A 16576-nucleotide genomic window follows, 5' to 3' on the forward strand; every position below is an offset into this window, starting at 1 on the left:
GTTTCAGGATAGTAAAAAAAAATGGTCTCTTGTCCTAAATGAGTACCTAAGCAACCTGTCAAGAACTGACAGCTCCCTAGGACTTCTCGCAGGAGACATATGCCCATCACTAAGGCTTTGGATAACAGCAAAACAAATATGACAGGGTTACAACTTGGCACTGCTGCAGCCTCCTGCTCCCTACACTTTTGGAAAGGTCTTTTAAATGGCAATGCAACACTGCATGAACAGCCTGGGGTGTGTATTTTGCCAGTCCCTTTTAATCCCAGGAATCTATTTTTTGCCTGTTATTTTCTTATTCATATAGATCTACCAGCACGTGGTCTACAAATACTATTATCTGCAACAGATAGCATTTAGTCATTTCACAAATCCTGGATGACAATTTTAACCAGAACTTTGAGACTGATGAAGTCAAAGCTACTTGCTACCCCTACTACAATATACAGGAAAGAAAGGGAAGTTGTGATTCTGTCAGAGTCTTCTGTCCTTTCCCTGGATGACACAGAAAGCAAGAAAAGAAAGAGGCTCCTTATTTCAGAGAGTTTTCTGTATGCAACTGTTGCATAAAGTGTTTTTTTTATGCAAACGTTAGATTTTTTAACATTTTTAACCTAAAAATAAAGATTTTAACATGATTTGTAAGTAATAGAAGAAAAGAGTATTAGAAGATCAGATGTAACCTGGAAATAATTATTAACATGTTCCAAGTCAAAATGAACAAACTAAAATAAGGAGCTCCACATTGGGTTGAATTAAAAGTTATAGTGGTAACATCTCGAGTTACAGACCAAATGTGTTCTTCATTCGCTGAGATCATAGTAAACTACATTTCTGAAGCAATCACAAAAAGGCAGGCAAATATTGGCAGTCTTACAAATTATACCTAAGATATGACACATCTGTACTCAATCCCTACTCAGTGGCGAACAAATGATTTTTTTTTCTTTTGCTTCATCTCTGCATAATTCATTGATGCTGGATCTTCTTTTCTCTCAATTTTTATTTACATACAAAATGTAATTTAAACTTCAAAATGTAGAAGTGCCTGTACTCACATGTTGTTGGTGTAAATGAACTGGTTCTCGGGGCTCCTTGAGTTGTTGGGGGTGGTGGCATCGTGGGAGGTGTCAGCCTAGATGGAGTCTTCACATCCACAGGTGAGTCTGGCATCGTGGAGTGCTTCTCAGTCCGATCTGGAGGATGCCACCAGGAGCATGTTACTTTCTTAAGCACCTCAGTTTTTTAAGTGGGGTTCATCTTTTTTACAAGCAAGTAAGCAGAAGAAATTCAACATCTACCAATAAAACAGGCTTATCTACTAACGTTTAAATGAGGACTTTATTATCCAAGCTCCACTTAAGAAGGTGTAGCACAGATGGCAGGACTTCATTTGTAACTTGAGCTAATGCTACCTTGGTAGTGTTAGAGGCAACAATGCAACTTCCCTCAAAGCAGAAGCCAACATTAGCAAGAGTTACAAAAATAGATGAGGAAGTTAGGTGGTAATGAACCCTTCGGACAGCCTAGTAAGAACTCAAATCTGAAGTTCTGTGATGCTGGGAGATATTAGCGGGAGCCAGCGTTCGGCGATTTTTGTGACACCTGTCATCCCTTTTCCATACTTAGTTTCCTGGCCTTTCAGATGAAGCAGGTTGTATATCCAGGACATACGTCTCACTTCAATTTTTTTCTGCCTTGGGTTGAAAAATCACCACTACATAAATGTTGTATATCACAACAATTAAGTTGAGCTATTATTTACTAAAAATTTGTGAGTTTAAGACCCGCCCCTTTAAAAACAGGAGACCAATATTTCAATTAATACTCTCAGGCAGAGGAAGAATAGAAAAATCCTAAATTAAGAATTTAAAAGGACCCTCCTTATATTTTTTCATGAGTACATGATAGATATGGAAAAATTTTCTGATTAATCAATAATGGACATTTGCACTCAGGACTGTTTTCTTCTAAATATGCTTTCCCCTATCAAATCTCCAGTAAAAAAAAAAAAAAAAAAGTAGTTTTTGTTTGTTTCTTTAGATCCATTTTCCCACAGACATACGTATAGATGGGCGTGTGCACGCACACCCACACCCCCCAAACATGTTTGAGGTACTTCTTGCAACCTTAAACAGATATTTCCCACTTTAACTTTTTGAAAAGTAACAAAGATTATTAATAAAGATTGGGTTTTTAAAAATATTATAACCATATGAGTACAGAGTTAATTACTCAAAAATAACTTAAAAGTAAATTATTCAAAGAAAATGAAAAGCCAAAACTACTACTACTATCACATTCCAAAACTACCTCACCTTTATTCAAAGCAGTTTCATAAAACTTGGGTTGCAACAGAACACAACATTTAAAAGGTAAAATAATGTTGATGTGATATCAAGGAAGGCGTAATAAAAGATTGCAAATCATCATTACTCATTCTCATAAGAGCATTTTGCAAGATGATCGAGTTGCCTGTATCAGGGTCTCTATGTGTTAAGCTCTAACTGCTAGTTAAACAGTAATGTCCCCGTAGTGAATTAAGTGTTCTGCGTGAGATGATGGTAAAGGCAGATGGAGAGCATGTCCGCCTTTATCAATTATTGTTAAAAATTGTGTTTCTATTACTATTCCAGATCATTCAAAAACCAGTATCAGTAAACCAATTATTTTAGAAAAATACAGAAGTTAGGAGGGTTTAAAACCACTTCTTCAATAGTTAAATTCATGGCAATCTACTCACCTCAACCAACCTCAGCAACAAGGGACTAAACAGCTTTCCACTTATGTTGCAACTGAGGGAAGAGGTACAGCAGCTAATACAAGTCACCCTAAATAAAGGCAAATATTTCTGTCATGCCAAGGAAGGAGGGAGAAGGGGAGGTTTGCCAGAGTCAGCTGGGAGATAACAGTGGGAACTGCTGGTCCATCTGGTTTTCATTCTGCTAACACTCACGCTGAACTGTTAGAGAAGCCAGTCCAGATACACAGATTGAAGCACGTAGTTGCACAGACAGAGAAAGGAAGAGTGGGAGGGGGATGGGGAAGTGGGAATAATGAAAGAGAGGAAAGACCAAAAGAGAGAGAAAGAGCCTAAAGGGAGAGAAATGTACTCTGGACAGATTTGTTTACCTCGAGAGCTAAAAGCTGAGCCTTAGAGGACACAGCTCCCACCTTACTTACCTTGACATAGTTCTTGAGCAATATCTAAACTTGAAAACATACCTTAGACCCATTTTCTTTAGTTTTTTAAATAGAAAAAATAAACAAAAAAGGAATAACCCACAAAGATGACAATGGGTTTCCTTTTCAGGCTTTAGATAATCTTTATATAGAAAAATATAATCTGTCCAGTTTTAGAAAAATTTTTGATATATCATGATTTTGATTTGAAAATATTTTGAATACATATCTTGGTCCATATTTGTAACATAATTCCTATCCAGAAAATCATCATCCTCATCACCATAATCATCATCAAAGGCAGAAAAATGATTTTAAGTTCTTGAAACGTCATCTCTATATATTTTAGGAATGGTAAAACTGAGCCAATGCAAAGCACAGCATCGCAATTTCTAACAGGAACATACATATACATTCTCACTGGAATATATGCAGATCTTTAAGATTTTGACATTAGCCAAATTTCTGAGATGGTTAGTTTTACTGTGATCAAATGGAGTTCCAACCCAGAGGTCCTACAAACTTAGACAAAGTGGGACCATATGTAACTCATTCTGGGCTGTTCAGTGCAATCAATCCAGGATGGAGATAGATGGTGAAATAACCAGCCAGGCCTAACCCTTACACACACACAAAACTCTCTGGAGTAAAAAGACTTAAAATAAATTCAGAAAATGTGTTTCAAGTATGCTGAGTTCTGCTGCATTTGTTTTGAATTAAAAAATTTTTTTTGAAATATATATTCTTGAAACTTTTATAACAAACAGCAAAAGAGCTGATTTAACCACAGAAGCATTTCACTCCATTTCAAATTAGAAGATACAGTAAAACCAATACTGTTATATTTCTTATGTAATTTTTAAGTTCATGAAAATTACATTGTTCCTGTGCATAATTTCTATTTTTAGTTGCCATAGGAGAATGCTGACACTTATTGAAAGATTGACACAAAAGGATGAAATAAAAAAGAGAAACAATTTCCATCAGATCAGCAAGGTATGTATAATCAAAAGGACTAACTCTACCTTTACCTTAATGATTCACACCAGTTCTAAACAAGATTTGCCATATGTGATAACATTTCAACTTACGTGGCAAATATCCAACACATATGTACTAAAGATGGCTGAAGCATGGAAGAAAGTGCGGCATATATAAATACATTACGGATATCATTTCAACGTCAGGGTCATCTAGAAGTGGTATGTTTTCCATTTCCTTTTTTTTTTTAAGTAAAAGGAAAAAGTATGCCATAATCTGCTGTGGCACTTACTTTACTTTTAGTTAGTTCAAATAGTTCCAGACATGTTTTTAAAGTAGAAAGAACAGGCATTCTACATTTTCACTGTTTACATACCACTCTAGAGATGAGTACTGTAAAAAGACACAAAGTTCACTATTGGTAGATGGTACATCTTTTTCTATCAGAGTTAATCACGTCGATGATAATAGACTATGTGTCAGAGGTGTTAGAGATTGAGGAACTTCTTGGTCAATTAGTACTCAGTCCAGAGTTAGTCTTCTTTGAATAAGTGTTAATTAAGAAAGCTAGAAGGTATGCACTAAAGAGGAGTGATCCCAAACAAGACCAAGGTCCTACTAATGAAAAGGAGGAGGCAGTTATGGGGGAAGAACATTGGGTACAGAATTGTATTTTTATTTCTCTGGCAAATACAGTTCTTACAATACAGTCCCTTAGTGGCTTCACTGTCTGGGTGTGAGATGTTACAGGAGACTAACGCAGACTCAGAATGGTGGCCATTCAGTCTCCATAATGCTACCATCTTATTTCCCTGATGAGCACTTCTGGTAATGTTCATTCCTGCTCAGATGTCCAAGAATAAAAGTGAAATGCTAACACCTAAAACATGATGAAATTATACAGGGGAAGGATATTTGGCATAATAGGAGAATTTCTAGGTTTTGAATGTAGACTAAACAATTAGTAGTGAGTCCTCAGGCAAGGTGGTTATGCTGCACCTCAGTCCCTCAGAAAAATGGGAATGCAACCCTCTCTACCTCCTGAGAGGCCGTGCAGTGCCTACTGTATACGTTGGGCACTAATATGTGTGAGCTTCATTCTCTCGTGCCTCCTCTCCATGATCCATTCACGGCTTCATTTCCAATCTCTTTACCCTGAGAATATTCCCTAGATATGCAGGGCATTTTGGTATTCCTGGGTTTTTCTGCCTTTCTTTTCCATGCTGTAATTTCCTTCATCTAAAAGGACCTGTCTGTCCCATCTTACCCAGTCTTCACTACCACATTATCTTACAGCTTTCCCCAGTGGCCCTAGGCACCAACCACATCATACTTCTTCTGACTCTCTTGTATGATTTACCACAGCCCACATGTACAACAGATATGTACATATATGTAATTATACACCCAAATACCCCAATCAGTAGAAATAATAAGCAACTTGATGGAAATTTTTATAAACGCCTCCTTAGGAGCCATGTAAAAATTAAATGTAATCATAAGAAGAATGGTCACATTCCTAACTTTTACATGTCCATTTCCTGTATCATATTCAGTTCAATGACGCCAACTCTAATTTCATGGCAAAAGACAAATACATAACCATCAACAGCATATAAATACCTAAGGAAACAATGGAATGTGGGTAATAAGGGAAACTACTAGAGACCTAAAATTCGGTTCAACTCTGCAACTAACTTATTATGTGGTTTTAGGCAAGTGTAAGAATGACCTGTTGTTACCTCATGTTTTATCATAGGTATTTTGTTAAGATTATTATTTCTGAAACACTAATCTGATTGTACATATTCCCTGATTATAAACATTTTGGAGTATGCCACTGTGAACAGAATAAAAAATATGTTCTTTACTTATGTACTGACACCGCTGGGTTCCTGCTCAACAGCCCTCCTCTCCCCTTCCTTACTGCACAGCCCTGATTTTGTTCAGGCACACAATTCTCGCGGGAGATCCTCCTGTGCTACATTAATCATTTCCTTTGTCAGCAACAGGTTTCAGAGCTGAGTGTCGTGCTCAGGAAGGTCTGCGGAAAAAGTTCTAGGAAAGACTTCTTCATGCTCTAAACCCTAAGACGAAACTGTCCCTCTTCTCCTGATGTTGTATCTGTAAGAGACCCCTTCATTTCACTTCTCTGGAACCTACTTTTCTTACAATTAAAATTAAGCTTCTTTTGATGACCTCAAAGATCTTTTGCAAAAGCTAATATCCTCTGGTTTCTTTCCCAGATACAATTATCTCAAACACAAAGATTGCCCAGAGAACATATATCTGACACTAAAGTGACCACAAATAAAATTATTTTCAAATTGATCATTAAAACCAAATTTCCTCTGTTCACATAAATTTCTATGTCCATAGTATATGTCTGCATAAAAACATTCCTATAAACATTAAGATTAGCATGTACGTCTTATTTTCAAATACATTTTCAATCCTCATTACTAATCTCCATCAATGGTTTAGTTATAAAATAACCATACCAATGTCAAATTGTCCCTGTTGAGTCACCATCAAAATGCTCACTTTCATAGCCCAGGTTCTTGAAAGAGAAATCTACACTCACTTTCTCTGCTTCCTCATTTCCTATTCCATCCTACACCTACCTGTAGTGGACATATACGAGGCTGCCTATAAACTTTCCCTTCCCATACTGGGACCTGCCATACACTTTAATTTCATAAATATCTTGGGAACCACCATGTTATTTCATGACCCTGCACTCAAGATACCAGCGACCGGCCCAGGCACAGCACCTAGTTCAAAGTGGGTGACTGTGGCCATTTGCCAAGACTTTTATATTCAGAATTGATTAACAAAACAATCCCTCTCCAGAGCTAGAGGACTGCAGTACTTATGATTCTCCTCCATGTCTAGAAAGCATGTCTTTAGTGAAAAAGAAGGCAACTAACAGGCAGAAAGGAACAAAGAGAAATGGCAAGAGGTTATCCTGGTAAGAGTTAAGTCAAGCTCCTCATTTTATGGATCCTAGCAGGTAGTTGCATTTCTGAAATTCCTACAATTTGTATCTTCCAAACCATCTACAGATCCTAGTCTACCAATCCTCCAACTGAAACCTAGTTTGAGTTGACTTTTCACTTGAAACCAAAGAATTCAGGCTAAAATAACCCTGGAATGCAGCGTCAAGGGATCCTAACTGCAACTGAAACTTTTCTCAACTGTCTCCTTATTATTAATCCAAAACTACCTGTATCCTTCTTCTGGCACCTTTGTTGCATCTGATACTGTTCACCACTTCCTCTTTCTTAAAACACTGTTGTCCCCAAGATTCTATTATTTAAATATTCTTCTCATTTTTCTCAAGGCTTTCCGGCTTCTCCTTCCCAATCTCTCTTAATGGCTCAGCTTTCTCCACCTCTGTGATAACTACTGGTATTTTCTCCGAATGTTATTTCATAGTTCCTCTTCACATTTTCATTTTATACCTCTTCCTTAGTGACTTCATTTGTACTGTGATAGCCACAACATAGCCAAAATGTGGATAACTCTAACTATAACTCTCACCCTATCATCCTTCCAAGTTCTAGATCCAAACATCCAGATGGTTACTCATTTCAACAGCCTGAACTCAAACCCTCATCATCCATCCTTTCTCACCTGGCCTAATCAACAGCCCACTGAATGACTCCCTGCTCTCTACTATTCATCTCTATCCATCTTCAAATCACATCCAGTCATTTGACTACATATGTCAAAGATGTGATCAGAAATCTTGCCCCTCTACTCTTAGTAATCTTCGAGGACCTATTATATTAAGCATAATGCCCAGGTGCCTTAGTAGGGCACAGAAAGACTTTTGTGACCCATCTGGTCCCTGCTACAGCTCCAGAACCATATTCATTTCTCCCATCCAATTCCATCACCAGCACAGAACTCCATACTGCACTACGGTGGCTCTCTAAATGCGCCCGGGTCTCTCTCAGGCTTCCATTACAATCATCCTTTTACCCCATCACTGCTGGGTAATTCCTTTAAAACTCCTTTCACACATCACTTCAGCCAGACAACCCTCCCGTCCCCAGCTGGTCCAAATTGTCCCATATTCCCCTATTAGACTATCTACATCCCTTTGAAGCAATGATCACACTGTACTTAGAACCAAGGTCAATCCCTCTTGCTAGATTGTAGTTTACTTAAGGACAATGGTGATATTGGTTTCATACTCAGCACTTTTCATAGTGCCTGACACATAGAAGGTGCTCAATAAATTTAGTATTTTAGATGAATATATATTACTATAATGTCATAAATCATGCCTATGCACACTTTGAAACCCTTGAACTTTCAAGAGACATAATATATTTAACTTAAGATAAATTCATCTATGTATCTTTTTTTCCATCATCCTAAAAGAATCCTAAAAAGAACTTATACATTCTGAAAACATTAAGTACTCAAAGATAAATCCACAAAATACACAAGTTACTGAATTCACCTGTTTTAAAATGCCTTTCATTAATCACAATATATTTTTCCTAAGATCTATTAGGAAAAAAAAAAAGACTTTATAAGGCAACTTATACATATATTACCTAGTCTCAAAAAGCACCATTTTTTTTTTACAATAAGTATCAGTGTAGTCATAAATATGCACATTCAAAACAAAGACAAAAGCAACATTATAAGCCAATAACACAATTTTGTCCACATAAAGTTTTTCTCTTGCTTGTCTATAGATGAAGGCGTGCATGTTATTCACATAGTTTCCTGTTATTTTTCTCTTTTAGCACGTTTTATTTTTACAAGCAAAAACTATACCAAAAAACTGATTAGGATAAATCACCTAAAATCAGGCATTAAGCCCTGTATCAAATGTTCTGAATGCTTATTCATCTTAAATCTCATTATGAAAATGGACCACTAATGTTCTCATTTTGTATAAAGGAACTGAGGCCCAGAGGGGTCAGATAATTTGTCCAAGGTTACAGGCCACAACTTATTCCAGGTCTCTGAAGAGTTTATTATTATCTAAAACTAATGTTATTTTATACATGATCTGGAAAACTAATATAATGTCACATTAAGTAAACGTTAAATCTAGAGTTAGCATTATACTAGAACTGCACCTTCCAATACAACTGCACTAGTCACTGGTGGTCATTCTGACTTTAATTAAAGTTCAGTAAAATGTAGTTCCCTAGTCACACTAGTCATGCTCAAGTGCTCAACAGTCATGGCAATCTGACTACATAGTTATGGCTGATGGCTGCCATATCAGGAAGCTAAGTTAGGGAACAGTTCTGTCATCACAAAAGGACAACACCATACATGAACAATGTCTCTGAAGTGCTATATTAGAAATAATGGCTCCATGGCAGAAGTCCATGGAGGTGGCAGTGTAGCCTGAAAGGGTGGGAATGAGGGGAGAAAATGCCTTTGGCCTTATTCTAACTACCTTCCATTCCCATTTAGATCTTTCACTTGTGTTATAGATTGGGCTTCTACATACAATTTCATTAGGTAGTTAAGAGGTAGGAAACAGAAAAGTTTGAAACACAATGATTAAACACCATTGAGATCTGAGCCCTGAGGAAGTAGGAGAATAAGATATCTTCAGTCTAGGTAATTATTATAGTAAACATCTAACTATGCTAATAAGAACAGAGCCAAGGGCTCAGTCCTGGAATGAGCCAGTCAGCAGCTAGGTCAGCAGCTGGTCTGCAATCAGAGACGACAGCCTGAAGCACGACTTCATGCCCCGAAAGAGCATGAACTTGGGTTAAGACTTGGGCAAAAAAGAGTGAGATAAATTGACATTAATTCATTACTGTTTCAGAAAAATAACTTTAAAAATGTTTTGGTAACCTCCGTATAGGAACCGTAATAGGAATTACCCTTCCCTTCTTCTTAGCACTTATCAGCTGGTACTTGACACATTTACCTTGTTTTTGAATGTCCCCCAACCACAATGTCAGCTCCATGATGGCAGAAATTTCTACCTGTTTTGTTAACTCCAGCTTCCATAGCATTTAGAAGAGTACCTAAAATATCAGGCATTTGATAAAGACTTTTTGAATGAATGAATGGATGAATGAATGAATGAATGAGTGAGTGAATGAAACGATCAAGGAAGAATGCAAGGCTGGTTTCTGACAAAACAGCTAGAGATATATTGGTGACCCTATGGTTATTACCTAGAGGGGAACAAAGGATTAGGCAGAATGGATAAACGCTACAGGTACACAACCACTTAAATGGTGATGGAAATGATAAAAAGTAGAAGCAGGAAATAAACTAAACCAATTTTCTCATTTCTTTGACAAAGATGACCTTAGGCCACCAAAAGAAAGCACTATGAACATCAAAAGTACCCAAATGATAGTTGTAGCTAGATAAATCACTTACTAATTTCATAAAGTTTGGAAAGGACAGGTGACCATATGAACGCTGGTGGGTTCCAGGCATTACCTGTATGTGTAAGTTCCTTAGAAATGTCATCTCTCCCACAGCAGTGATCAATTTACTCCAGTTTAGTTACTCCTTTACCCCTGCTTCTGAGTCTAATAACCCCCTCTGGAGGTGGCTCCCAAAAGCCACTAATCAGGTAACAAGTCTGGAGTCCAACTACCCCACTTCAACCAGCCTAGTTCCACATCTATCTGCTTTATGTACTGGTGTTCTGTTTAAAATTTCCTGTTGAAGAAAGAAACATTTGACACCCTTGGCACAGGCAGTCAGCAAATGTTCACTGAATAACTGTGACAAAAATACTAAGGAAAAATAGAATCAGCCAAATACATACAAAAGTAACTCCTGCTTGGGTAAAGAGCAGAGGAAGGCACAGGCATTACCAAGGCTCATAAACTGAACATAAGCATCTATGTTACACCTTGCTGCCAAATTGCCGACTATTAAAAAAAAAATCATTAGGTGGTGATCTAAACCTTTTGCAGTCTTTAAATACAGACAATTTTTGATCCAGATTTGTCTTATTTTTCAATGATAAAGAGTCTATAGAAAAGGCTGAGAGAGCCGCTGCAGAAAATGGTAGCATACACATCCAATGCAGGCAGTTACGGTGATCCAGATGAGAGTCACTAAATCAAGGCAGAGGAATATGGTGTACAGAGTGTGTACCTGTGGCTACATCAACAACAAGCAAATAGCAGCTTGAATGAATATCTGAATTTAATTGAATGTGCTCTTAATAAAGCGACCAACAAGTACCGTTAGTTTAAATTTCACGTTATAGGCAATGGGAAAACACTGAGAGTTTTTAGGGAGGTGAATGATATGCTTATTTCTATCTTATGGATATATGGAACAAAGGACAAATACGGTAAGAAGGCAAGAGGGCAGGAGTACTGGATAGCAATAGCCCAGACAAGAAATGATGCAGGCATCCAGCATGAAGATGGCTCTAAAGAGAAAAGGACAGACACTTAGAAGACTTTATGTCACACTCACAGAAGTTGTAACAAAATAAGACAATCCTTTTTTTTTTTTTTTATCCTCACCTGAGGACATTCTTTTATTGCTTTTTTTAGAGACAGAGGAAGGGGAGAGAAAGAAATGTCGAGTTGCGAGAGGAACATCAATTGGTTGCCTCCTGTATACACCCTAACTGGGGACCAAACCCGCAACCAAGGTGAGTGCCTTGACCAGGAATCAGACCTCCAACCTTTCAGCGTGCGGGGAGATGCTCCAGCGAACTGAGCCACACTGTTCAAGGCAAGACAATCTTTGAGTACGCAGAAGTCTAGAGGTGCATGGTGATGTCAAAAGCCCAAACCCAAACACAACAGGTAAAATTATTTGGAAAAAACATTTTAATGAATGTTTTAGAAGTTTAACTTCACTAGATTTTTAAAATGAAAACAAGATACTCTTTTTTTAATAGACTTTTTATATGATGATATAGTTTTCAACTCTGTATCTCTGGTGTCTAAACATGGTTCTTAGACATAATAGATCCTAAAAGTTTATTGTATTAACTATACCATTTTTTTAAAAAATTAAATTATCAAGATATCCATTCTACTTCCCTTTAATATATACTGTAATCATTAGATACAATGCAATCCCAACAGAAATACCAATAAAATTACCATCCATTTACAAGGAATCACTTATATTTCAAATAGCATAAGAGATGTCTGATCTTATGAAGAATTATAATGGGGGAGATCAAACTAAATATAAATGGAAAACTGCAAAGAGCATTCCCTGTACAAACAAAAATGTTCCTTGCCAAAGGTCTGTAAGATCATTTTCAAAAACTTCTTCACACTATTTTTCAGATAAATTTAATCACAGAAGTAATAACTGTATAAATACAAAGGAAGCTGTTCTTAGTCAAGGTTTACCACATTACTATTAACTCATCACTAAGAATAACTCGGGATTAGGATATATCTAAAATCATCCTTATAATATATCTACTACTACTTCCTTAGAAAGCAAAGTGGCAATGTTTTGGAACATGGAAAACTACCACAGAAATCAACTATGACTATAAATGTCTATATTCCTTGAGTGGCAGCAAGAAAAATTATCGGGAGTCTCTGGTCACACCAGTATATATTAAGTACCTTTCTCTTCTCAAAAGTAGTGACCACAATACCTCAGGAAAGTGACTGAAGCCTTATAAACAATTTTACATACTCTTATCTAAATCTTCTTTCTTTTAAAAACAATAATTTATTTTTGAAAGCTTAGACTTGCAAAAAAAAGAAAAAAGCCACTAGTTTCATTCTGGTAGATGATGTTTTATGTCTACCTGAGCTGACTATAAGCAAAATTAGTAAGTCAGCAAAATTTATGTCCAGTGTGTCCCTGTTCTTGGTTTATCCCTTTTCAGGACCTCCCTCTATTCCTCTCACCTCCAAGAAATCTGGAACTCTGGCTTGTTTCTTAGCTAAAGATTAAATTTTGACACCTATGTAGGCTCAACATCCAAAGTTTCAGATCTGTCACACAAGTCTACTTGGACTAAAGTTGCAGTAATAATTTAAAATAATTCATATAATGATGGTGACTACACAATACACACACACACACACACACTCTCTCTCTCTCTCTCTCTCTCTCTCTTCCCACCCCACCCCCTCTTCCTTCATGGCTAACGCATCAGAATTATCAGAGGTCAGGGGGAGGGAAAAGGTGGAGGAAATGCCGAGAGAAACAGCACCCAGTGAGTGAATCTGCCCAACCCTGAATAATATTACTAGGTGCTCAGTAATAGCTACATTTCCAGGTAATATCCTTTAACAAAGAAACACGATCCTTCTCTGCCCTCATTTGGAGAATAATGTGTTACAGGTTTAATACAGGGCCTTCAAGAGCCAAGGAAGTATCAGTGGGAAAAACACGGCAGTACGAAAAACAGTTCCAGGCAGTTACCTACTCATAGATATAATCAAATGCCTATGGAATGTCTATTTATAAACATGATAAATACTAAAAACATAACTAGTTCTCTTGTCCCCTCTGTAAGTGGTCAGCTCATTTTCACCTTTTTTTGTTTCAACGCCAATGTCACCTCCTCAGGGCATCAAACCTTCCCTGGCCATCCAATCTCAAGCAGGTTTTTTCACCCCTTTGTTCGTTCCCTTCACAATACTTGGGAAACTCAGAATTCTTTTGCATCCCTCTCCTTGGAGTTTAGTGGGCTCCCATCCCAAGGCACTGTTGTGTCCCAACCCCACGCAGTGCCCGGTACAGAAGTTCTCCAAAAGATCCTTTGAAACAAATCAGGAAGATGGGATTCTAACTTTCAGTGTGCAACAACAGGCTGTGAACTAATTATAAATCTAGTCAGGAAAGAAACAGGGAGGGTCTGTCATGAATCAGAAACACAAAAGAAGGTTAGAGGTGTGGTGTGATAAAGCAAAGAAGAAAAGCATAATAAACTGGGAAAGTCAGTGTTCTTGCAGCCTGTCACTACCAGAACCAATAAGCAGAGACAAGGATTGAATCTTTATGGGGGCTGAACTCAGATGGCCAGCGATCTGAGAGAACAGCATCTTATGTACCCTCAAAAATTGTCTTAACATCTCATTTCAAGCCAACCTTTTTATAAGGAGAAGAAAAGGTAGGTAGGTAAGGGGTTTGGAAAAAAGGTTAATTGGATAAGAGTTGCACTGTGGTGGCTATTTTCCTAGTACTTCTTTATCTGTTGATCAATAATTCTTTATCTGCACCAAGGGCATTCCCTCCCTGGAACACAATGGCTCAGATACCATCTCCCTTGCAGACCCCTGGGGCACAAAGGTTGAATTGCTGGTTGACCTCCTAGAGTCATGCCTTCCAGTTCCTGGAATAACAGCTTTCCACAGGCATTAATCACTTAAGTCTATCAACTAAGGCTAAAATCTTTAACTCTTGAGTTCCCCTACCAATAGGGCAGAGAAATGAAGGAGGCTTTCCAGATTAAAAAAGCCCAAGGGCCTCTAGCCTGGTAAGACCCCAGACAATGTGAGGCAAGACAGTCCTAGAAGGGAGTAACATCAGCATCATGGCAGTGTGGGGAAACCTCCAGGTCTCTCCTTTGAAGTCACAAGTTGAACAGCTGAAATTCAAATAAGGGCTCCCTGCTCAACACACAAACACATCTGAAATATCCACACATTGGAATACTCCAAGGTGGGCATATTGGCAAATGGGGAGATGAAATAGGGGGCAAAGACAGAGATGGGAACCACAGACACAGTCTGGCACTCACCACAGCCCCAGCAAATGGGACTGTGGTGAAGGGTCAGGGTGCAACCTCTACTGGGCGGAGCTAGCGGGTGGAGTCGGCACTCTGCCGGGAGTGAGCGGTACGCATTGAGGCTGAACCCAGGATCAGAGACAAGGGCACAGTGCAGAGGATGGCAGCAATGGGCCAGCTGCCGTCACTAGGCAGAAGCCATAGAGGTGGGAACGCAGCCCCCCTCACCTTCCCATGGTCCACTCAGCATTGCAACCCTCACTTGGTGGATTAGAAAAGGGTAGAAGCAATCAATATTTCAGCCTGAGTGGTCTGGATTCAGTGTAGATAACCCCACGGGAAAGAACCAAGGCTTATATGTGAGAGCCTACTGCCCCCTACTCCATCTTCACCACCCTTGCCCCCACCATGGAGGTGGAGGTAGCTGCAGGGGTGCATAAACAGTGGTGCAGCTGGCAGCTGTGGGTTACAGGAAAGCGGTGCCAAAAACAGGCCAGGAGCCCCATCATTCGCTGCAACCCGCCATGGGGTCAGCGCTTTGAGGCTGAGGCTCCCAGGTGACAGAGAGGATGCCCACCTCCTTGGGGAATATGGGGCATTTCCCACTACTGAGGAGGTGACAGCACCCCAAAGAGACCCTGGAAGTACAGGTACTTCCAGCAATACAGGGATTACCAGCAGTACAGGTAAGAGAAACAAAATCTTGCACTATATCACCACCTTCAGGAAAACAAAGACTTCTACTTATCAACCAGCTTAAACAACAAAAGATCAAGTACTCAAAAAAAAATTTCATTCATTCTAATGCCCAGAAAATATTCCATCAAGCACCATGAATAAACAAGGTAACAAGTAAAGTACAGAAAGAAAAAATAAACTTAGAAACATGAAAGACTGTAATTTAAATGACAGAATTTCAGTTTGTAGATCTAAAGAAAACTATAAGATACAAGAAAACTCAGAGAAGTTCTAGAAGCTACAGAAGATCAACAAACAAAAGGAGTACTACACTAAATGATTGAAACTATTTTAAAAAGGACCAAACAGAAATTCTGGAGCTGAAAAACTCAATAAATGAGATGAAGAATGAACTAGTGACTCTGAGAAAAACATCAGGCCAGATGGAGGAAAGAATTAATGATTCAAAGATAGAATCTAGAAGAGATCCAGGTGAAAGAAGAGAGAGAATCAAGAATTAAAAAAAAAGAAAGAAAGAAAAACATCTAAGAGAACTATCTGACTCCATGAATAAATTTAAAAAAAAAAAAAAAAAAGCAGCCTAAGAATAATGGGTATACCAGAAGACAAAAAGAGGAGAAGAGAGGAAGAAGGGAACAGAGAGCTTATTAAAGCAAATAAGTGACAATAACTTCCCAAACATGTGAAAAGAACTGAACCCTCAAATCTAAAAAGTCAGTAGAACATCTAATTATCTCAGGCCAAAAAGGTCTTCTTCAGAGCACAGTATATTAAAGCTGTCAAAAATTAATGACAAAGAAAGAGTTCTCAAGGCACCTGGAGTGAGGAGGGTGGAGACTGTAAACTCTAAAGGAAACTCCATTAAATTATCATCGGATATTTCAGCAGAAACCCTACAACCTAGGAGAGAATGGAATCAAGTATTCAAAATATTGAAAGAGAGAAATCACCAGCCAAGAATAATATATCCAATAAAGTTATCTTTTAGATATGCAGGAGAAACAAAGGCCTTTCCAGATAAAC

At 38.2% G+C, this 16576-nt stretch overlaps 1 protein-coding gene across 3 annotated transcripts in view; it reads right to left on the reverse strand.

Moving 5' to 3' along the window:
- The window catches only part of RUNX1T1 (RUNX1 partner transcriptional co-repressor 1), a 142889-nt gene that overhangs the window by 59146 nt on the left and 67167 nt on the right, over positions 1–16576 (reverse strand). For all 3 annotated transcript variants that reach the window (XM_054590252.1, XM_054590254.1, XM_054590253.1), the window contains exon 2: positions 1059–1196. In XM_054590252.1, coding sequence (XP_054446227.1) covers positions 1059–1196 — 138 coding nt within the window. The remainder of the gene's footprint in view (positions 1–1058; positions 1197–16576) is intronic.

Source organism: Pteronotus mesoamericanus, unplaced genomic scaffold, assembly GCF_021234165.1.
Source record: "Pteronotus mesoamericanus isolate MK-2021 breed Mesoamerican mustached bat unplaced genomic scaffold, CSHL_Meso_final scaffold_174, whole genome shotgun sequence".
NCBI lineage: Eukaryota > Metazoa > Chordata > Mammalia > Chiroptera > Mormoopidae > Pteronotus > Pteronotus mesoamericanus.